The 22,958-nt window shown below is 28.9% G+C and overlaps 2 protein-coding genes across 3 annotated transcripts in view; both read right to left on the minus strand.

Moving 5' to 3' along the window:
- Positions 1-22,958, minus strand: part of LOC111682821 (nuclear pore complex protein Nup88) — a 226,818-nt gene that overhangs the window by 117,075 nt on the left and 86,785 nt on the right. The window lies entirely within an intron of this gene.
- On the minus strand, positions 9,601-15,906 carry LOC111675755 (sodium-coupled monocarboxylate transporter 1). Of its 2 annotated transcripts, none has more exons than XM_023436582.2 (10): positions 15,688-15,906; positions 14,707-15,039; positions 12,014-12,173; positions 11,851-11,916; positions 11,672-11,791; positions 11,459-11,613; positions 11,150-11,399; positions 10,477-10,857; positions 10,220-10,416; positions 9,601-10,160 (listed from the first exon to the last, which is right to left on the minus strand). In XM_023436582.2, exons 2-10 carry the CDS (start codon positions 14,946-14,948, stop codon positions 9,902-9,904), a joined length of 1,830 nt encoding a protein of 609 aa, XP_023292350.2. In that variant the 5' UTR covers positions 14,949-15,039; positions 15,688-15,906; the 3' UTR covers positions 9,601-9,901. The 2 variants fall into 2 exon arrangements, with proteins under 2 accessions (XP_023292350.2, XP_046801747.1); XM_046945791.1 differs by having other exon boundaries at positions 14,707-15,076.

Here is a 22,958-nt window from a genome sequence, read left to right on the forward strand (position 1 = left end):
AGACTATAGACTAGACTATAGACTAGACTATAGACTAGACTATAGACTAGACTATAGACTAGACTATAGACTAGACTATAGACTAGACTATAGACTATGACTATAGACAAGACTATAGACTTGACTATAGACTATACTATAGACTGGACTAGACTATAGACTAGACTTTACACTAGACTATAGACTCGACTATAGAGTAACCTATAGACTAGACTATAAAATGGACTAGACCATAAACTAGGCCATAGATTAGACAATAGACTAGACTATTGACTAGACTATAGACCAGACTGTATAAACCAGACTATGGACTAAACCATTTAAATTTTTCTTTCAACATTTCTTCATTACTTTTCTCCTGCAACCCCATAGTTATTTTTCACTTTCGTTTCGGAATTTGCTGAAAAAAACAAACGGTTTTGTATTAGCACCTGTCAACGCCAAATAAGTCATGGTGTAAATGATTTGGATGCGTAATGAGCACAATATTTTCAATTGAACAGAAATTATTTAGAAAAATGCTTAAACGTAATAAATCAGGAAAAAAATAAACAATATTTAAATAGTTCCGTTTGTTGAATAAAATTAACAATTATTTAAGCTAGCCTAACAGTTATACACTGAAAGAAATATGGATATGAATAAAAAATACAACACCCTACAAAGACCAGTCACTAGTGATTTAGCTGGTATAAAGTGTCCCAATTACAGGGAATTAAAAAATTTCAAATAATTTAGTTATACTCAGCTCAGCTTGAGTTTTTATTAACTGATATCAACAGCACTCTGGCAACATTGTTTTTCGCCTTACAGCACTAAACACTACAACAAATCAAATATTATTTTAAAAAAATTTAAAATTCATAAAAAAACGTGCTTGAATTGCAAATTTATTTAGTTTTAATTTTTTGTTTATTGTAAAAACTTTTATTGAAGGTAAAGAGCCGCAAAAACAAGAATACAAAAAAATATTATTATTAAAAACAATCAAACTGAAATTGCAAATCAAATTTAAAGACGCGCCAACGACTCTTTAATCATTTATACACTTTAGACGTTTTGTAATTGAATTTCATGTAAATTAGAAGCGCAATGAATAATTTGAATTTTTTTGTTGCTGTTGTTAAGATCCCAAAAAATTAATAATGAAGACGATTAAGGTATTAACATAAATAAATTGTTAAGAATATTTATTAATTAATAATAAAATAATAATATTTTTTTTATGTAAATAAAATGTGTTAGAGAAGCGGAGTGTTAAAATTAATTGAAAACCTCTCACGTTTTGTTTGATTTGTTATTGTAGTTGCTGTTGGGGTTCAAGCACGCTATAAGCACAAGAGTTCATAAATATAATGACAGACAAAAAAATCAACAGAGTAAGTAAGGCTAGTCATAGTTTGTGTTTAAAAAAATTTTAAAATTTTGCTTATGGTAAGGTTTTAAAGCTAAAGAGGGGTATAAAAGCCATTGGGGTTTAAATACTTATATTCAAGCATTAAATTGGCTGAAAAATTCTTTAAATTAGTTATAATCAATGAAAGTTTATTATTGTGGTGCAATTTTTCTAAAACATTAATTCAACTTTATCTTAAAAGTGTCTTTTGTCCCCCTTGGTATCAAATAATGATTAGCGTAAAACTACAATAAAATGACAATGATTAAATGACGTAGAATGTGGTGCTAGTTGCTTTTGAAGTTTAAAAAGTATAATTTTAAAGCATTCGAATAATAAAGTCAAAAGGGGTAACAAAGCCAGGGGGATAACTATATATACAACACTTAATTTTAAAGGTCATAGCTAAACGTTTATTATATTCAATTTGTTTGATTTTTGACTTTTAAGTCAAAGTTGCACAAGTACCTCTTGGGGGAAAATAAATATTTGAGCCAAAATACGATGCGAAATAATAATTTATAATAAAAATCACAGCTAAAAGTTAATAAATATAAAGAATATTTTTTAAAATATCTGTTAGTTTGGTAGCTGTAACAGTTTAAACACAAAAAGGCTTATGATCCCCCTGAGGGTAAATAACGATTAGAGCTAAATGACAATGTTAAAGCCTTTTTAATCTTTCTTTTTAGTTTGTTTTAAATTATTTAGAATACAACTTAACATTTATTAAAAAAAATATCACTCAAACTATGCACAGCCCTAATACAGCAAAATGTAATAAGTAACAATATATTATTTTTTTTTTTTTTTGAGTGAGTGAGTAATTTAACAACAAACAAAATACAATAATACTAAAATAAATTAAATACTACATTAAGTATGAAGAAAAAACGAGCAAAAAATATGACTAATAAATTTTGCAAAAAAATAAAAAATAAAACAAACACAAAACAACTGTGAGTACAAAAATTTATTTTTCTACTTATTTAGAAGTATTTAAACCACCTAACGTAGAACATGTAACATGTTAGCCAGAAATTAAAACAAAAAATTTTTTGTTATCAAAAATTTATACAAAAAAAAAATAAGCAAAAAATGCATCTTCAAATATTTCACATTTATTTACTATGTTTAATCTTTATGATATTCCAAACAAGCGTAAGTAGTTATGAAAAAAAAAAAAAAAAAACAACAAATCTTATACAATCTTATATGGAATTCAATATCTTTTAGCAAGCTTCCGAATTTTCTGCTGAAGTGGAGGAACCTACTCTGTCGGCAGAGGATTCAAGTTTAGAGGATCGTTTGCTAGCTCCTCAGATAAAAAATGATATGTTGTCTCATAAAAATCCTGTCATAACCAACAATGAACTGAAAGAATTGTGGGAAAAGTTACCGGAATATGAACTAACCGATATTAAGTAGGAGATTGGCATATTGTGTTTGTGTTAATAGTTGTTATTTAGTGTTAAAATGTTGGAAATTAATGTTAATATAAATCAAACTATTTATGTCTAGTAATAAAAAGTTTTTCAAAAAGTGTTTAATAAAATCGAAGTATAAATTAAACTACACGACTTACAAGTTTAAACTGCAGTTAAAACTCTACCATAAGTACCTTTCATAAGAAAAGTAAGATATGTAGAGAAACTTCTAAAATTAAGCTTGAAGGTTTAGCAAAAATTTCAATTTTAACCCATAATTAAACCCAAAACTAAGCTTAATATTTCTGTGACTGATAAGGTCCAAGTGTTTTCAAAACCACTTATATATAATTTCGGTTAAACGAACCTTTATTTGAACAACTTGACTTCGTTTGTAGCAGCGAAAATAAGAACTCTTATGATAAGAAATTGCACAGAAAAAGATCTTGATTTTTTTTTTTGAAATAATAAACAAAATTTTGAATTAAATTAAAGGAATTGATAAAAAATTTATAAACATTTTTAAAAATATAAAAAACGTTTTAATTAAACTCAACTTAATGGCAATTTTAAGACTGTAGTTTAGACTACAGTTAAGTCTATAGTGATATAGTGTATAGTCAAGTTTATAGTCCAGTCTGTAATCTAGTCTATAGTATATTCTTTAAAAATATTATATAGTCTATTCTATGGAATATTCTATAAACTCGGATATGGTCTAGTCTATAGTCTAGTTTATAGTCTATTCTATAGTCTAGTCTATAGTCTATTCTATGGTCAAATCTTTAGTCTAGTCTACAGTCTAGTCTATAGTCTAGTCCATAGTCTAGTTTATAGTGTAGTTTATAGTCTAGTCTATAGTCTAGTCTATAGTCTAGTCTATAGTCTAGTCTATAGTCTAGTCTATAGTCTAGTCTACAGACTAGTCTATAGTCTAGTCTATAGTCTATTCTATAGTCTAGTCTATAGTCTATTCTATAGTCTAGTCTATAGTCTATTCTATAGTCTAGTCTATAGTCTAGACTATAGTCTAGTCTATAGTCTAGACTATAGTCTAGTCTATAGTCTAGTCTGTAGTCTAGTCTATAGTCTAGTCTATAGTCTAGTCTATAGTCTAGTCTATAGTCTAGTCTATAGTCTAGTCTATAGTCTAGTCTATAGTCTAGTCTATAGTCTAGTCTATAGTCTAGTCTATAGTCTAGTCTATAGTATATTCTAAAATTTAGTCCATAGCCTTGTCTATTATAATAGACAAGGTTTAGATAATTATCTAAATTCTATAGTCTAGTCTGCATGCTAGTTCACAACCTAGTCTTGAGATAAGTTTACCCAAATTTATTTATGTTAGAACTTTTAATACTTTTAAGTCTAATTTCATCATATATGGCCTCCTATTACCAAACAAAAGATTACTTTGGTTGTGTTATCTGATTGTTGTGACATAAATGTTATTATTATATTCATATACTAATTAATATTTATGCAAAAATAAAGAAAAAATTAAATAATTTTAATAGAAACATGGATTTCATTTATGACATCTTCTAGCTTAACATATGGGACACCAAAACCCTTGTTACTGCGGGCATATAGTGTAAGTCCTTTTACTATAATTTTTGGATTTTTTTCCCTAGTTCTTTATTATGTTGTCGTTGTCATTGTCATTGTTTTAAATAGTTATTTTTTTTCATTACATGTTTAAAAACTAGTGGCAGTGGATTTAGTTTAGAAAAATTTTCGTTAATGTGATGAAAGCTACGGCCAAAAAATGCCTTTTGGGTATTTTAGCTGTTATTTTGTTTGTTTTATTTTTTTCTTTTTTTGTGTTTAACATATTTTGTTAGACATTTCAAAATTACATTTACCTTTTAATGAGATTTTAAAATAATCAGGAAAAATAATAAAATATACAAAAATTATACTACATGTGTTATGTTTTTGGGATTTTTTTTGGGTTTTTTTGACATGAGTATTGTCTTTGATGTCAGGTTTTAAGGCAGGAGCAGGAGGAGGCCAAAATAGTAGTTAGACATGTTTATAATATGTAACAAAGTTGACAATGTCAAAACTATTGTTTTAGATTTTAAACAGTTACAGGAAGGGGTTATTCGTGTAAAGAATAAAGTTTTTATTTTGAGAAAATAAAAAAGCTTTTTATCAGTCCACACTATACCCGACAGATTTTAGGCTAGATATTAGACTACAGAACAGTGTATTGCTTTTCATAATCTTCATTCTTATAGATAGTGTAAAGTGTAGTTCTTACAGAAAGCATCTGTAAGGACTAAAGCTGTTATATTTAAGATGAACAAGTAATTAATCATGCCTTCATGCCTTCATCATGCAATTTTCTCATTGTAATGGTTACCCTCAACTTGCGCAATAATGTTTTTATCATAAAAAGCCACAATTTATTTATAATTATTTTATAAAATATTTATAAACATTTTTTTCTTAAATAACAAAATGACATTTAATGCGTTAGTAACTTTACTGGGCCCTTCTTCTCGTAATAACAATTTAAAAAATATAAATATTTCAAGAGAATTGCATTAGTTCAAGTAATTTACACGTTTCTTACATTCTATTCACGTTACTCTATGCCATACCATTTAAAAGTCATATAAAAAAGCTTTCTCGACCTAATAAGCCCATAAAAAAGTAAAAGAAGCTGCCTGAACTGGCCCCTGTTACAATACTATTTTATAGATATTTTAGTGCAACATATTCAGGATGAAAATAGATGAAAATTATTTACTTAAGTAAACTGTTATTGAAGGTACCAACTAAGTTTAAGCGCGAGTATGAGAGTGAGTGATGAGTGAGTGGTTGGACTCATTTAGAACAAATTACCTCAGCAGACCCATAAAAATATCGTAAAATGTGTAAGAAAAAAAAAAACAAGTTCAACTGCTGAACTTAACAAAAGTCACTAACTATCTAATGCTAAGATAATAAAACCGGAACATGTTAAGGAATATTTGCCAAGCAAGAACTTTGGCATTTTTGCGTAAAACTTAACTAAATAAAACTTTGTTAAATTTACCAGAATATTTGATAAAATTTATAGATGGTCATTTTGAGAGGTTTGTACGTTTTTTTTCTTCTTTCTCCCAAAACTTAGTTATATGATAGCTGCTTTTATACTTTTAATGTAGTTTGTTGATGTTTAGCCAAAGTTATAAATTTCTTTTAAAATAAACCTCATATTTTGTTTTTTTCTTCTTAAACTAATGCCTGGTTTACAAAAGACTTGCATGTAGTCTTGAACTCTTTCTTTTTTGCCTATGTTTTTGGGCCAAAAAAAAAACCCACAAATTTATACACATATTCTTTGGAAATTTCTTAACATTGTAAAAGCATTTTAATCACCAACTATTTGCAAATAAAATAAACCTCAGCCTCCTTAAAATATGCTATCATTATTATTATTCTTTTTGTTGTTGTTTTATATATTTATAACAAAAATATTTCCCATAAGCTCAAGTTAGTTAGAGCTTTTCTTTCTTGAGTTGAGAGTATTATTTGAGTCACAGCAACAGCAGCAACAACAAAATTAAGTTTGTTTAGTAATTAGAACACCACTAAAGACACCTGAAACTTTTCTTCTTTAAGAAAAATTTTTAGTTTCTTGTTGTAAGGAAAAGACCAACTCAAGTACTACTAATAAAACTACTACTATAACAACAACTAACAACTACAATTAAAGCAATAAAATTAAATAAATTAAAAACAAGGTTGAAAAGTGTGAGAGATACACTTTACGGTAAGAAAATTTGTATACAAATCAAAAAAAAAAATGTCAACGAATAATCGGTTACAATAACCGATATTGTAGTAAAAAAAAATAATAAATACCACAGAATGGACTATAGTCTCCCTTACAACGTACACTAGTAGACTATATACTCTACAGCCTGAACTAAAACTTCAATTACAATTAAAAGTAATTGTTACTGGTTAAGCTGCAATTACAATTACTTCAAATGTAACTGTAATTCAAAATACTATCACTACCTTTCAAGCCTGATGAAGACTATTGTCTTAATTATAGACTCAACTATATATCGACTATATGTTGGACTATAATCTTCTCTGAAGACTATAAGAATATAAACTCAACTACAGACTATAGCCTTAATTATTTACATACTATAGTCTAACTATAGAAAATATAGTCTTAACTGTAGCCTTAAGTATAGACTAAGATCTCTTATAGGCTATAGTATAAACTGAAGAATAAAGGCTCTAAGTATAGTACAACTGTAGTCTATAGCCTGAACTATAGACTAGTATCTATTATAGACTATAGTCTCAACTTTTGACTATAGCTTCTACTATAGACTATAGTCTTAACTATAGACTATAGATTTTCTATATATAGTCCTAATTATAGTTTAACTATAGACTATTGTTTTAAATACCCAAATATTTCAACTATAGCCTATTTTTTATCTATAGACTATAGTTATCTATGGACCATAGTCTGATTATAGTTTCAACCATAGACTTTAGTCTCAACTATAGACTATAGTCCAAACTAGTTTTGAAAATATACTACAGACTGAATTATATGAATGGTGTTTAATATTGATTATAGACTATAGTATATTCTAGCATAACATTTGTCGGCTATAGACTAGAGTCGACTATTTCTGTCAATAATCTCGACCATAGACTAAACTTAATATTTAGTCCATAGTCTTAGCTATGGACTTTCCTCAACTATATATTTGGCTATATACTATAGACTGTAAAGTTTGGACTATAGTCTCTCCTATAAAATTGTCTCGACTGCAAATTAGACTATAGTTTTGACCAGACATGGGCTGTAGTCTTTACTATAGATTAGACTACAGTCCATATAGTTTTCTCGACTATGTCCTGAGTACACACTCGTCTGTAGACTGAAATATAGTCTTGACTGTACACTGAACTATAGTTCTACACTAATGTTTGAACTATAGTATCTGCTGCCAATTTACTATAGATTGGACTAGAGTCTTAACTATGGATTGAATTATAGTAAAGAATCCATAGTAAAGAATCGACTATAAATTGGACTCGACTATAGATTGGACTTTTTTTTAAATAAGATTGTTCTGTCATTCTCAAACTGCTGTATAGTGGACTGCAAATTGGGATATATTCTCTAGTATAGATTGCATTATAGTCTCGACTATAGATTCAACAACAAATTCGACTATATTCTCAGACATAGACTGAACTAAACTGTCTTTAGTGTCCACTATATACTTGAATATAGTCTCAACTAAAGATTGGACTTTAGCCGCTAATATGCATATTGAGTCTAAAGTAAATATGGAGAATAGGAATCTTTTCCATCACTTATTTATTACTTCTGTGGTGAACAATTTCCATCACTGCAGAAATTTTTAGCCCTAAATTAAAAATAAAAAAATTCTAAAAAAAACTTTTATTTTTTTTATTAAATCAGTCCTTTTTTTTAACAATATTTGCCATTTTTTACATGAAAAAAAAACATGTAAAAAAATGTTCTAAGATGATAAATCCTTTTAAGCATTTATTGCATTTCGAAGTAAAAAGTTTTGCAGTTTTCAAACGCAAGTTTGTTTCTTTTTTTTTAACATTAAAAAACATTTGTAATTCTTTTCCTCAACTACAAATGAAAAACTTTTCTTTTAAACCTTGTGTTTTTTTTCTAAAATTTTTCTAAGATTTTTTTTACAAATTTTTCAACCAAAGGCTCATACCCTAGTTGTTTTTTTTTCAAATGCCAAGAAAGAGTTAAGTTTAAAAATAGACCACAATATGTTTAAATTTTGGCCAACATTAACTCACCCTCGGTTTACTTACCCAGAAACATCACTAAGAGGTGGAACATTGTTGAGGTTTGGCCCAACGCTTGAGCCTTAAAAAAACACCCTTATAAAAATATTTCTTAGGTTTTTTTCTCCTTTTTATTTTTTATGTTTCTTGTTGAGTGCCACACAACTACTTACAAGTGGCAATACATCTTAGAAATGACCACCAAATGTTGCTTTTCCCCATCATCTTTATCATCAGCACATGGTTGCATATTGTTGTTGCTTCTACTTTTTAGGGTTCATAAAGAAAATATAATAACAAGGAGCTGAAAAATATACAAGGATATTGCCACTTCTTTATAGTAGTAGTTGTTGTTTTGTTTACTTTAAGGACTTTATTTGAGTTGTGTGTGTGTGTCTTATTTTATTTGTTTCTAACACTTGTTGTCTTCGTTTTTATTTTCTGTGCTATAAAAAGAATATTTCATAGAGGGGTTATATTTATTTCTTATGGACAGAAGAAATGAGAAGGAATTCATCAAATTAGCCAAATCATGAAATCGCAAAAGCTTTCTATTTAAAACAAGGTAAAAGCAAATAAAATCATTTAAGCATTATAAAAGCTTTATACGATTATTTTGTAAAAATTTGAGCCTTTAATTGTAAAAATATTCCATTTAAGCTAATTGTCTCTAAAATGCTTTTTGATTGTAAAAACCATTATAAGCTTTTTAATTATAAACAGCTTTAAAAGCTTTTTAATTGCAAATCTCTTTAATAGCTTTTGAATAGCAAACAAATTTATAAGGTTTTTAATTGCATAAAGCTTTATAAGCTTTTTAATTGCAAAAAGCTTTATAAACTATTCAATTGCAAATTATTAACTTTTAAAGCTTTTTCAGTGTACAACTTTATAAAGATTTCAAATTGTTAAAGCTTTCTTAGTATTTTAATTGTTAAAGCTTTTGTAATAGTAAATTTTTGAATGTCGAATTATTAATACCTTAAAATAAGTTTATTTACTTATAAAAGCTTTGAAAGCTTATATTTTTAAGCTTTCTAGTATACATACAAATATTTTCTTATTTTTTTTCTTTTTTTTTTTTTTGCTTAAATATTTATAAAATCTTAAACTAATTAACTTTAAACTAACATAGTTTATTTCAAAGTTTCTCTTCTTCTTATAATAAATATATTTTTTTGCAATAAAAGGAACTCGAATACATATTACAAAAACAATTAAAACTAAATTAACTAAAATATTTCTTAAATAATAAAAAATAAAAAAATTACGTTTTTGTTTCCTGTATCGTTTTGAAATTGCCATTTGTCAGTTTGGGGTGTGTAGAAGTGGAAACCACTGATTTTTGCAATTTACGGCGCTCTAGCCAACGTCTTACAAAGGGTGACAAAAGTTTAGGATCCACACGATTTACACTATTGAAACCTAAACAAAAGCTTACTATTGTAGCCACGGCAATAGTGATAACAGCACCCACCATGGTATAGTAGAGATAGGAAATGTTATAGATTTTAAAGGGCACATCACTGTGAAGAAGAAAGATAGGAATTAAGAGATTTTGGAAATTCAACATTAAAACACTCACCTGGCCTCTTCAAGAGTTTCAGTAACATTTTCCGCCACCAAATTTAAGGCAGCCATATCGGGGAAAGTATAATTACAACCCAAAGTGGTAAAAGGTTTACGCACATAAACTACAGCGCCACTAATTTTATCCAATTGAGCTTTAATACACATCCAGGCCATGAATATAAGACCTGTACAGCCGCCCACTAAGGCGCCCTTTTTATTGTACCAAATTTTATTAAAATGTCTTAAAAATGAAAAAAATATATTACTTACAATTTCTCCCACCCAAGGTAACATTACCCCTAAAGTAAATATACCCAAAAGAGGACCATTGGCCACCGATGATAGTGTTATACTTAGCTGCAATACTGTGCCCAATTGCTCCACCACAAATACTAGTCCCACACAAAGAAAACCAAATACTACCACCACTATACGCATGATATAGGAGGTTTGTCTTTTGGTTAAAGGTTTGCGTGAAAACATTTTGAAAAAATCTTCTAAAATGACAGCAGACATAGAGTTAAGACCGGTGGAGAGGGAGGATAAGGCGGCTGAGAATACCCCAGCCACGAAGAGACCTGGTAGACCAGGTAAATCTCCCAAAGTTTCCATGACCAGGAGAGGCAACAATTGATCATTGCGTTTGGCCAGCTAAGAGAGAGAGAATGAAACTAAGTTCACGAATAGAATAAAAACAAATAGTGCAAGTAATGAGGGAATGAAGAAAACTTAAAAAGTTCTGGAAGCTTTTAAGCAGAGAGTTTACATTTGCAATGAATGAGTGAAGCATTAAGAAACAAAATAAAGAGTTATAATGTAACCTAGTTCAGTAATATATTAAAAAAGTTCATGCAATGAATGAAGAAAACCTTAAAAGCTCTGGCAGTTTTTAAGCTGTGTTAATGAATGATTAATAAGTGGTCTTTTTTATTTTTATGTTTACCTTAGTTTCCAAAGGATCACAATCCGAGTAGGTGGCATAGATCAGTAGACCACTATAACCACAAATCACCAAGAAGATTAAAACACCCAATATAAAATACCAGATGGCACTTTGAGCTTTTTTCAAAGTTGGCAAAGACAAATAACGTTGAATCATATTCTGATTAATAGCATTCGATTTAAGCCAATGAGGCACACCACCAATAACCAACGAATAAACCGTATAACGTTCGGTGATATCAAAGGTAAAGCTAAGGAAGTAAAAAAAATTAAGCTCTTGTAGTGAAAACAATATTCCCTTAAAACCTACTTAGGTGGTTCTATTCTGCCACTTTCCAAAGCCTTTTGAAATACTACGCCTGGACCGCCTATATCTATGGTACCCTTGATCATGATCAAAACCATGGCACCACACATAATTAAGGTTTGTATGACATCAGTCCAAACCACAGCTTTTAAACCGCCCTGTACGAAATCAGCCATTAATCAAATTTATTTTTATTTCGCGTATTTCAAAACTCACCACACAGGTATAAAATATACAAACCAAACACACCATTGGAGTGACGAAATGTATATTGGCTCCCGTGGCTTGATTAAAAGCCAAAGCTGGCACATATATCACAATGGGAAGCCACAGCATCTGAGATTTTTGAAGTCATAACTTAAAGGATTTTACATGATTTTAAAGATTATACTTACCGTGCCGCATATGAATAGTATAGAACCAAATAATCTAACTTTTCTATCGAAACGTGACTCTAAATACTAAATAAAGAGAATTTAGAAAGAAAACATTTAAATAGCTTTTCCCAAAAAGCTTTCCAAGTGCAGTTTTATGAAAAGCTTTATTTATTTTACTCACCTGATAGGTGGATATTAATTTCAGTTCATGATACACAGGCAAATACAAATAATGCATAAGAAAGCCCATAGTGATCATAGATCCAATGATATACAAATATTGGGTGCCATACAAATACACCTCGGTAGGGGTGCCCAGCAAAGTAATACCGGAAATAAAGCTAAAAATAGTTAAATCTTATTATCAACAAACGAAAGCTCTTTTAGAAAACTTTCTCACAATCAGCTTTTGTGAGCAAACCTTAACTCTTAACTCTTTAGATCCCATTATTCGGAATATTCTGCTACTGTTGTAAAAACTGACCTTTTCATTTTAAAATAAATTTCATATATTCATTATTTTCCCTCATTTTCTTAAAACGTGTTTAAATGTAAATTGTAATTCTTTGAACTAATATTTTTATTAGAAATTCTAAATATACGTGTTTTTATGTCAAAATCTCATTAAATAAATCTGTATTTAATTGTGCAACTTACGTTCTGTTTATTGTACAAAAAAAAGTCCCATAAAATTTTATATCTAAGTAAGTAAAAGTATTCATAAATCTATATAATAAATAAAATTAATTAATTACCAGTTGTTGACAATTTAGTTGGGGTGGGAAAATACAAAATTGTCTAGAATTTCGAAGTCATTTTAATTAAACTTTTACAGAACATAGAAAAATTTTCACATTAAAATTATTTGCTTATTCTAAATAATTTTTATAATTAAATTAATTAAACTTTTACTAAAGCTTAGCTAGATAAAGCTTTTCTTCACGTGAATCTAAGTTTTGGGAAACTGTGTATTAGCAGCGATTTTTTGTTCCATAATTGCTTTTTATTATAATTTCTATTTTTATATAATTTTGTTTATATTTATACACATAATGTGCTGCAATTCTCAGATATGTATGTCTAAGCTACCTTCTATCTTTTGTCAATTGGTTTACGTATCAAACAAATTTATTAATTATATTAAATAATGTCTATGTATAAGAATACAATGACTATATAATAATTTCGTAAGTATGACTAGTCTGGGGGCAAATATCATAATAAAAAGCTTGTTTTTTTTCTTAGAAGAAATCTTTGTTATGAGAATCTTGAAAAAGCGGAAACTAATCTTATTTAGTAAAACATCGAAAACAAAGTATAAAATCTGCTGACATTTGCGATAGATAACACTACCATATAGGCAATATTTCAGGCTACAGAAAAGTCTATAGTTCTCGACAATTCAGTATTTAGTACAGATCAAAGTCTAGTCTAAACTACAGCAGTATAAAGTTTAGACTGTAGTGTAGCCTAAAGAACAGATTATAGTTTAGAGTATGGACCGAACTTCAGGACAACATTGAAGTCTATAATTCAGACTATAGTCTAGCCTAAAATACTAATTGTAGTCTAGACATATTACTATTTAAAATACCATAGTCTAGTCTATAGTTTAATATGTAGTCCATATATAGCCCAGACTATAGTCCTGACTATAGTCTAATCTATATCCCTGATTATAGTCTAATCTATAGTGCTAACGGTAGTCTAATCCGTAGTCCTGCCAATATTCTAGAATGTAGGCCTGACTATAGTCTAATCTATAGTCCTGACTATAGTCTAACCTATAGTCCTGAATATAGTCCAATCTATAGTCCTGACTATAGTCTAATCTATAGTGTGACTGGAGTCTTGTCCCGACTATAGTCTTGTCTATTGTCCAGACTATATACTAGTCTAGTGTCTAGACTATAGTCTAGTCTATACTCCAGACTATTTTCTGTAGTCCACAACATAGTCTACTTTATGGTATAAACTATAGTCTATTCTATATTCCACAATATGTATAGTCTACTCTATAGTCCATACTATAGTCTATAGTCAGAACATTGTCTACATTGTCTATAGTCAGAACATTGTCTACCCTATATATATAGACAATAGTCTACTCTTTAGTACAGACAATAGTCTGCTCTATAGTTCAGATTATAGACTTTTCTATATTCTATGTATTCTATATTCTACTTATTAACCCAGACAATGTTTACCCTATAGACCAGATAATAGTCTACTTTACATGACAGGTGTGTTATAGTGTATTCTTTAAACTGTAGTCTAATACTTAGCACATATTCTATAGGCCAGACTACAGTCTACTCTGTACAGTCTATACTATAGTTTTCTCTATGGTCATGATATAACTGTAATCTATAGTCCAGACTAATCTAACTCTACAGTCAAGTCACTACAGCTTTAATTCTTTACTGTAGTGTACCCTTTCAAAAAAATCTCACTCTATAATGGCTTGTGCCCACTTATGCTTGTAGGTAGATAATGATAATTGAAATATTTAGTAAAATTAAAATTAGCTTTTCTATACACAAACTAATATAAAAAAGACTATTCAAATGTCACAAAAAAAGTGTAAATTAAGATTTATTTCACTTTCAACAGCTTTCGAAAGAGATGCCTAAAGAAATTCTACACAAAAAAAGAAAATGACCTTTGAAATTTAAGCAGCAAATAATAACTAAATAATTTCTAAACAGTGATAAAATTTCAAACATCATTATCTCTTAAGTATTATACACTTGTTTGTAATATTTTAATTTATAACAAAAGTTGTGTAATTGTAATAATTCCTTTCCTAGTTTTGTTTTTTCTTGTTACAAAAGCTGTTTGTTGAAAGTTTTATTTAAGCTTTATCATTTTTACCTTGATATCAATGACATGGTTATGGGAAATATTGTCATTTTACGTCCACCCACTAGATAATCATCTTCAGCATCTTTATTACTTAATTCTGTATTTTGCTGTGATTTTTTACGCATTTTTAAGGCGAAATATATGCCGATTAGGGCACAACTGGCCAGCATTAGTATAAACACTAAATAGTCGGGCCAGCCGAAACGTTGTAAATTTGTACGCACTTCATCGACATTAAGTTTGAAAGACATTTTGTGAGTTTTTTTTTTGCTTGAGATCTTTTTTTGTTTAATATTCTTTGAGATATTTGGAGATTTGTAAGGAGTTCTTTGGTGAAAGAAGCTAAGTTTACAAGAATTTTAAGTGATTTCAGGTTTTCCTTTAAAAAAAGAAAAACTAATGACATTCAATAGTATAGGGTTGGAAGGACCATTTTTGCATATATGTATGTAGTTTAATTCAAAACTTTTAAGGACAATTTTATTAGAAAATGTTCAAAAAACAAAGCAAAAATTCAACAATTCCTCTTTTTTAGAAAAGTCCTATCGTTTGAAAGACCATTTATTTATAATTGTTCAACTTTTTATGTCTTTAGCATTTTGTAATCCAAATATGTATAAAATTTTTTTTAGATAAAAAATGTCATTAGATTTTCTTTTTTAAGTCAAAATTCTTGAAGAATCATTTCAGAACAACATGGTTTTAGATAGAGTTTTAATTTTTCACAAAAATCTTTAGAAACATTATCCTGCAAGTCCTTTTGGAACAGTTGTGATAACTTTAATTATTTGTATCTTTTTGAAACAGTTGTGATAACTTTATATATTTTGTATATGATTTTTTTTAACTTCGTTTAATTTTCGCGACCTTTAAGAATATTTTAATCGGATCCGATTTTTTATATAATTTTTTTTTAATTTTAATCCAGTTTATCACTTAATTATTTATTTTAAGTTCAAAAACTTTATATAACAAAATTATTTAAATTACTTTGCTTTTATTAGTTGATCTTAATATTCGTCCTTTTTCCAGGACTTTGAGACTCGCAAGTCTCTTTTTATTTTTTTAAATTATCCTTTTTTCTAATTTATTCTGCTTAACACTTCATTTTTAAAGCAAATTTTATGAAAATGATTTAATTTTTTATTTCTTTTTTTTTAAGCTCAGCTTTTGTTGCTGTTTCCGATCGTTTGTTCTACTCGTTTAAATTTCCAACCGCTACTAAGTTTGAGTAACTGGTTACAATTCTTCTTATTTAGTAACATTTTATTATTATTAGTTACGAGTATTATTTGTATAATTCTTTTTGTCAAATACAATCAAATTTCCTTATACTCGCAGTAAGTTTATACAATAATATATGAATACAACAATAGCAAAGAAAGAAATCTAATAATAAGTGAGAAAATTCACTTAAACTATGGACAAGATCGACTGTAAAGTGAATTATAAAAGTTGGAAAAGATCCTGCAAAAACTTGCTAGTGATTTGCTACTAGCATACTTGTCAATGACTAGCATACTTGTCGTGACTTATCGTCCTGATTACATAGAAGTAGTTTAGTAACGACTTATTAAAAATGTGTTATATAAACGCTTATTATGTAATTAGCCAACTTCTATGCGAAGATATAGAAGCTGTATATGTTTTTACAAGCAATTTATATTCACTTATTTCCCTAATTACTTGTAAGCAATTGTGGTAAGCAGTTGCCTTTAATGACATCACCGTGACATTGTGAGAGTAAATTTTAGCATTTTAATCCCTTAGATTGTGATAAAAGTGGCCTTTAGTATGTTAGCGGTTAGTGATCTAGTGTAATAGACTAGACGTTTTGGGTTTGATTTACATACGCGACAGAAAATCGCAAACAACTTTTCCAGACACTTTCACAAAACAACACCAGAAACAACACAAAACATCACCATCAATTTTGGATTCTTATAAAACATATTTTTGGAAAACCTAGACATTTAAGAAGTAGCCAATGCTTAACCTAAATATCTACACATACTGTAGGGTATATAATACCCACAAATACAATTATATTACTGTTTAAATCTCAGTACGTTTTAAACATTGTAGTCTGTCACTAATTCATGTTTTAGCTGCCATATGTTTCTCAGTCGGATATCAAACATTTGCATCTTCTAAATTGTAAATGTATCACAGCTTAAAGAGCTGAACAAATCACTAAACGCGTAAATTAAATATAATTTTGCAATATGATCAAGCATTTAGTAATACGCCAACTCTCTTTATCCCCTTAAATTTTGTAATAAGACATTTCGATAATGTGGGCCACTGTCATCATACAGATATTAAACATTATTATAAGAGGGTGTCATTTCTTTGTTTTTGCGCAATATAAAATTGTGTAAAAATTTTGAAATTTCTAAAAATATTTATATATTTTTTCTTACATATTCTTTGTGTCTAGGGTTTTGATCAAAGAAGAAAATTGTGATCATTGTTTCTTCTTTGTAAGACTTTTTAAAAGATATTTGTGAATGATCTTTTCTAAGTGCGTTTAGTTTGAGTGAGTGTTTGTGTGTGTGTGCTGTACACTTACTTAATGTTTGGCAAATTAACTTGATTAAATTTATTAAATAATTCTTTTTTTTCTAAATCACTTTTATTGTTTTAGTTTTCTTTTTTTAGTTGCGCTAAATTTAAAACGCGTGTAGTTAAAGAGAGAAAATTTAATTAACAATACAACAAAGTGTAAGAGAAACTCCTTCTAGTTTAGATTAGACTTTACGTTATACAGTAGACAAAACTATATATAGGATTCCAGTGTAAACTTATTCATACGCTAGTTAAAATTAGAATATAGGCTATACTATAACTGGAGAACAGACTAGTTTAAATACAATACTAAATACTAGACTAGACTATAGACTAGACTATAGACTAGACTATAGACTAGACTATAGACTAGACTATAGACTAGACTATAGACTAGACTATAGACTAGACTATAGACTAGACTATAGACTAGACTATAGACTAGACTATAGACTAGACTATAGACTAGACTATAGACTATATAAACTAAACAGACAGACTGAGTAGACTTTATAACTTATTCATCACAAAGTTACTTACTATTCTTAAGAGATAACTATTGTGACGATCTTTTGTACAGTTTGAGAGCTACTGCAAGAAGTGTGATCATAAATACATAAAGCTATTGCATACCTTAGGGATGTGAAAAGGTCAGCTCATCTAAAGACCCTGCTGCTTCAGTAACTAAAGCTTTAACAATCTTTTCACCATAATTAAAGCCAAAAATACTTCATTTTATAACATATTTATTAAAAATATATATAAAATTATTTTCCATATTTTCTCAGCTTAAACCTTGGTCACCCTTTTATCCGTTTTCGTTTTAACTCGTTTGCAATCTAAAAAATTAAACTTCATCAAGTGAAGATATAATTCATAATTGTTAACAAAGATTATAGAACAGCAATAACATACCCAAAGGAATCTCATAATTTAAACCTTTAATAGCACGCTTAACGCGAAAACCAAAATCTGCGAAAGCTAAATCGGGTGAGGGTCCGCTTAGGGGGGTAACAGAGCCCAAAGTCTAATAAGAGTTTTGAGTTGGGGAATAAATTTCATTAGCATAATTTCTTTCTTTAAATACTTACCACTATATGAGGTTTTTCTATTTCATTGTACCAGGACTCAAAGGCGGAACTTAACAATAGTTGATGGCAAACAATAGTGATTATGAAAAACTTTTTTAAATTTAACATTTTCTTAAAAAGGTTTGACTTAAACTGTAATAGAAGTTTGTAGCACTTAACACTTTTATTAAAAAGCAATTTTTTACCTTGAGAGAATCACGATTTTAATTATATTTTACACACGTTTTAGGTGGTAGAACCGATTTGCAAATATAACTCATTTATTAAGGCTAATCATGGTTTGTATAAGGTTCAATAAATTATGTTTCTTTTACTGATTTTGCTTGAACCCATTATCATTTTGAAACATAACAGAAATTTTTCCAAAATTGCGTAAATATTTTTTTTAAACTTAATTACTTACTAATATCCATACATATTTTAAAAATGACTTTAATGAGCCATATAATTATACACATTATATGATTGTTATCATTGAATATAAAAGCTGGCAAAATTATTCGAAAAAATATTTAAATCCAACTTTTATTGGGAAAGCAATGTTAGTGAAAATATTACTTGGTATTTTTGCCTCATTACTACTAATCAATTTAATAGTAAGTTTTGGTCAAATATGAAATAAATTTAAAAAATTTATAAACTTCTTTTAATTTGCAGTTTGCTATGCCTGTAGCTGATTGGACCGATTATGATGAAATGGATAAATTACAAAAAATGTTTGAGGATTTTCAACAGAAAATCAAGGAGTATGAATGTGAGTTTTATTATTTTTTTCAATTTAAAATTGAAGAGTTAATTTAATTCTTAATTTTTGTATTTAGTGGCCAGCGATGTTGATTATATGAATGAGGAAGATGCTGAGTTTTAAGTTTGAGGTTAAATTATAGATATTACATTCTTCAACTTAATAAATAGTATTAAAAAAAGAATTATTTGAAATCCGAAAACATATTTTATGTAGAAAATAAATTGGCAAGAAGTAAGGCTTAAGTCTTGCCTTAGACTATAGACAATAGTTGGGACTATAGTCTAGCTATTTGAGGGAGTATTTTAGAAAACAGTTGAGTCCATAGTATAGCCCTCAAACAATACAAAACTATGGATTATAGTAGAGATTTTAGCTGAGACTAAAGACTATAGTTAAGTATATAATCTAGCCTATTGTTGAAACTACAATATAGCCCATAGTGGGACCTCTGTTTGGACTTCAGTTGAGACTAAAGTCTAACCTATAGCTGATACTATGATTACAGTTCATAGAGGCTACAGTTGAGAATATAGTCTCGTCTACAGCTGTATTTTATGAGCTAAAGTAGAGGCTCTAGTAAAGGATATAGGTGAGACTATATTATAGGTTATAGTTGAGAATATAGACAAGTCTTTAGCTTAGACAAAGAGTATATTAAGTCTATAGCATGACCTACAAATAAGGAAACATTAGCCTGGTTACTATTGGAGCTATAGTCTTACCAATAGCTAACATTGACGTTTATAATAGTCTTAAAGTTAAGGCTATAGTACAGCTTACAGTTGAGAATAAAGTCTTGTCTACAACAGACACTATAGTCTAACCTTTAGCTGATACTGAGGGTTACAATAGAGGCTATTGTTAAGCCTATAGTTCATGCTACCGACTTGCAAGTCTTTTCAAATATAGCATAGCATGTGGTTGCCACAATACTCAAGCTTGTAGCCTAATGTTTAGATTGAGACTATAGTCTAAACTATAGCCTATACTGAGGGTTATTATAGAGGCTATTGTTGACTAGGCTTTAGTTGAGACTATATTCTAGTCTATAGTTAGGATATTTTTGCTATTGCCTATAGTTGAAACCATAATCTCACCTGTGGTCTATAGCAAAGACTAATGTTGAGCCTGTAATTGGGGCGATAATACAGTCTACAGCTTATAATAAAGTCTAGACCACAGTTGAGTCTGTAATAGAGATTGTGAACTAAAGTCTAAACTATATTCGATACTATAGTCTAGGCTTTTGTAAAGACTATAATGCATGGTATAGTTGAGACTGTAGTAGAGACAAAAGTTGAGATTGTAGACTATAGTTAAGACTTAAGTTGAAACTGTAGTTATAGTTAACAGTTAAGCCTTATACTATTACCTATGAAATCTTAAAGTGTCATTGAACTGTTAATTAATATTTCAATTGAAATTGTTACTTGAATTAGAAATAATAAAATCTTTGCATACCGAGACATTTCTTCTTTTACTTTTGATTCCCGGTTGGAAAAAATAAAGCATTTTTCCATTTATTCCACAACAACTCCAAAGCTTTCTCAACTGTAAAGTTGGCTCAACACTTGACATCAACACACTAGAAAAACAAAAACACATACATGCCATGTATGTCAGTTATTTATTAGCCTGAGTATTTGCTAATTTATTTTATAAATAAAATATAAAAATTTTCAAACACTTTTAGATTTAGCATGTGTTAAAAACTAAACAGAACCCAAACCACCTAACCACCGTCGTCACATCGCCTAAATAGTAATAGAAAAAGATTTTGTAAAGGCAATACTTGAAAATGCATAATTATGGAAATAATTAATAAGCTGGTGTTTGAATAACAGATTTAGCAACGTTTTTCGATTTAACCCGTTCAAGCTCTTGTCCTTCTAATGGCAGCAACACGACAAAAAAATAAAACATTCTTATAAAGTTTAGCTGCACATTTTATGCCTGGCAGCCACAAGAAGTGCAATACATTCAGTTGCAGTTTTAGCTGCTACTGCTGTTGCTGCTCTATGCAGAAGGTATGTTATTTGTAATTTTACAAATCAAACGATGCGCAATGATTTTCTTTTGCTACAACAACAAAAATAAACGAATATGGAAAAATATATGAAACCTTAAAAAAAGAAATATTTTTACATATAAAGCTTTTTTTAACTCGTGCTGCTGTTAGAAAAAAATCCATCATCCGTTTTGTTGCACATTTAATAATGCGCAAGTATTTGTCACCATCATAACCAGCACTCTCATCACCTGGTAGTTTTGTGTTTTTTTTTTTTTTTTTTGCTGTTCCATTAAAAAGGAGGTTTTTCTTCCCTGTCATCTTATTGCCAGCAAAAACCTCCTTTGCATCCCATGTATGTGTTTTTTTTATTATTTTTTTTTACATTTCACATGGATGTTTCCATACTTTTTTAGCTGACTGTATGTGATTTACTTTCTGTCATTCATAAACAGGTTGATATGTATTGCACATCTTACGTTACGTTGCATTTAAATAAAGAATTTTCCTGCTCTTTTTTTCTACACTCCTTCTTGTTGCCAGTTTATGGCAGCTTCCTGGTGTCGCTTAAACTTACTATGCTTTCGAACTCTTAGTATTTGTTAGTGTAAATGTTCTTGGTAGCAAATGTGGTGTATTTTTGTGGTTTGTTGCAAGATTTAACGATTTTTTGCTTTTATTTTCAACATTCATATTCAAAGAAATTCAATTTTTGCACACCTAAAAGTATGCAAACATTATTTACACATATTGCATGATTTTTTTACATATTTACTTTAAACACATTAGGGAGGTTCAAATTAATAAAATAACATTAAGGATTTAATAAGAATGGCTCACAGTTTTTGTTGGCTCCTTGAAAAATGCTCTTATAATTGAAATTTTACTAAGGATATGAATCCTGCAGTTGAATACATTCATACTTAGTTATAACAAGACTGCTCCCGAATTTGTCAAGTAATTAGCAATATTTTTGTTCATTTGCATTACATTCTTCATTAAACTTATTATCATCTTATCTTTATTGCTTTTTTAACTACTATACTTTTAGGCTGTTCCCCTCTAAAAAAAAAGAAAAGAAAAAATATTTCTATTGCCCAACTTATCAACACCAAAACATCACCTTAAAAACATCATAAAGTTAAAATACAGTAGTCAGCTCAGCATTATTATTAATGATGCAAATTAAGGAGCGGAATTTTAATTATTTAATTTAAACATAAGAAAAATGAAAAACAAGAAAAAATCATAGTTTTCATTACAATTTCATAAGGATCTAAACATTAACTAAAGATAACTCAACATAATGGAAATTAACACGCAATAGAATGTTGTTGTTGCTGTTGCTTTCTTTGACAAGAAGCCACTTTTAAACAAATAACTTAAAAGCCAAACAGTATGGTCAGGATGAAAACAAACAAATGACAGTAATAACAATAATTATGAATTTTATCCGATTAAAAACGCATACCAAAATAATGTCCTTCTCGTTTTTATGTCCCCTTTCTCTTTTTTGGGGTCTAAATGATTACTGGCATTGTCAACATTTCGTTAATAATTGTTTTGTGCTGCGTACCGGTATTTAATGGAAAATTGTTTTTATTTTCACTTTTATTTTGCGTTTTTTTGTTCTTTTTGGACAACAACACAATGCGTGTATGATGACAATTAATTTTTAACTAATTTGTATTTATATGCATTTCTGACACATGATCCTATATAAATATATTATAAGCAGTGGATAGCAACAGTCAAATAAAGTTGAGAAGCATACAGTTATCCCTGTTCAAATGTGAATGAAGAAAAATTACTGTAGACTTTAAATTCTAGATCAGAAAAGTGACCT

Source organism: Lucilia cuprina, chromosome 3 (genome assembly GCF_022045245.1).
Source record: "Lucilia cuprina isolate Lc7/37 chromosome 3, ASM2204524v1, whole genome shotgun sequence".
NCBI lineage: Eukaryota > Metazoa > Arthropoda > Insecta > Diptera > Calliphoridae > Lucilia > Lucilia cuprina.

Excerpts from the sequence above, each read along its gene's own strand:
- LOC111675755 (XM_023436582.2), bottom strand. The coding sequence starts at position 14,948 with ATGTCTTTCAAACTTAATGTCGATGAAGTGCGTACAAATTTACAACGT. Across the intron at positions 11,614-11,671 it reads GTATATTTTATACCTGTGTG|GGCGGTTTAAAAGCTGTGGT; the intron begins GTGAGTTTTGAA and ends GATTTCGTACAG. Across the intron at positions 11,400-11,458 it reads GGCAGAATAGAACCACCTAA|CTTTACCTTTGATATCACCG; the intron begins GTAGGTTTTAAG and ends TTACTTCCTTAG.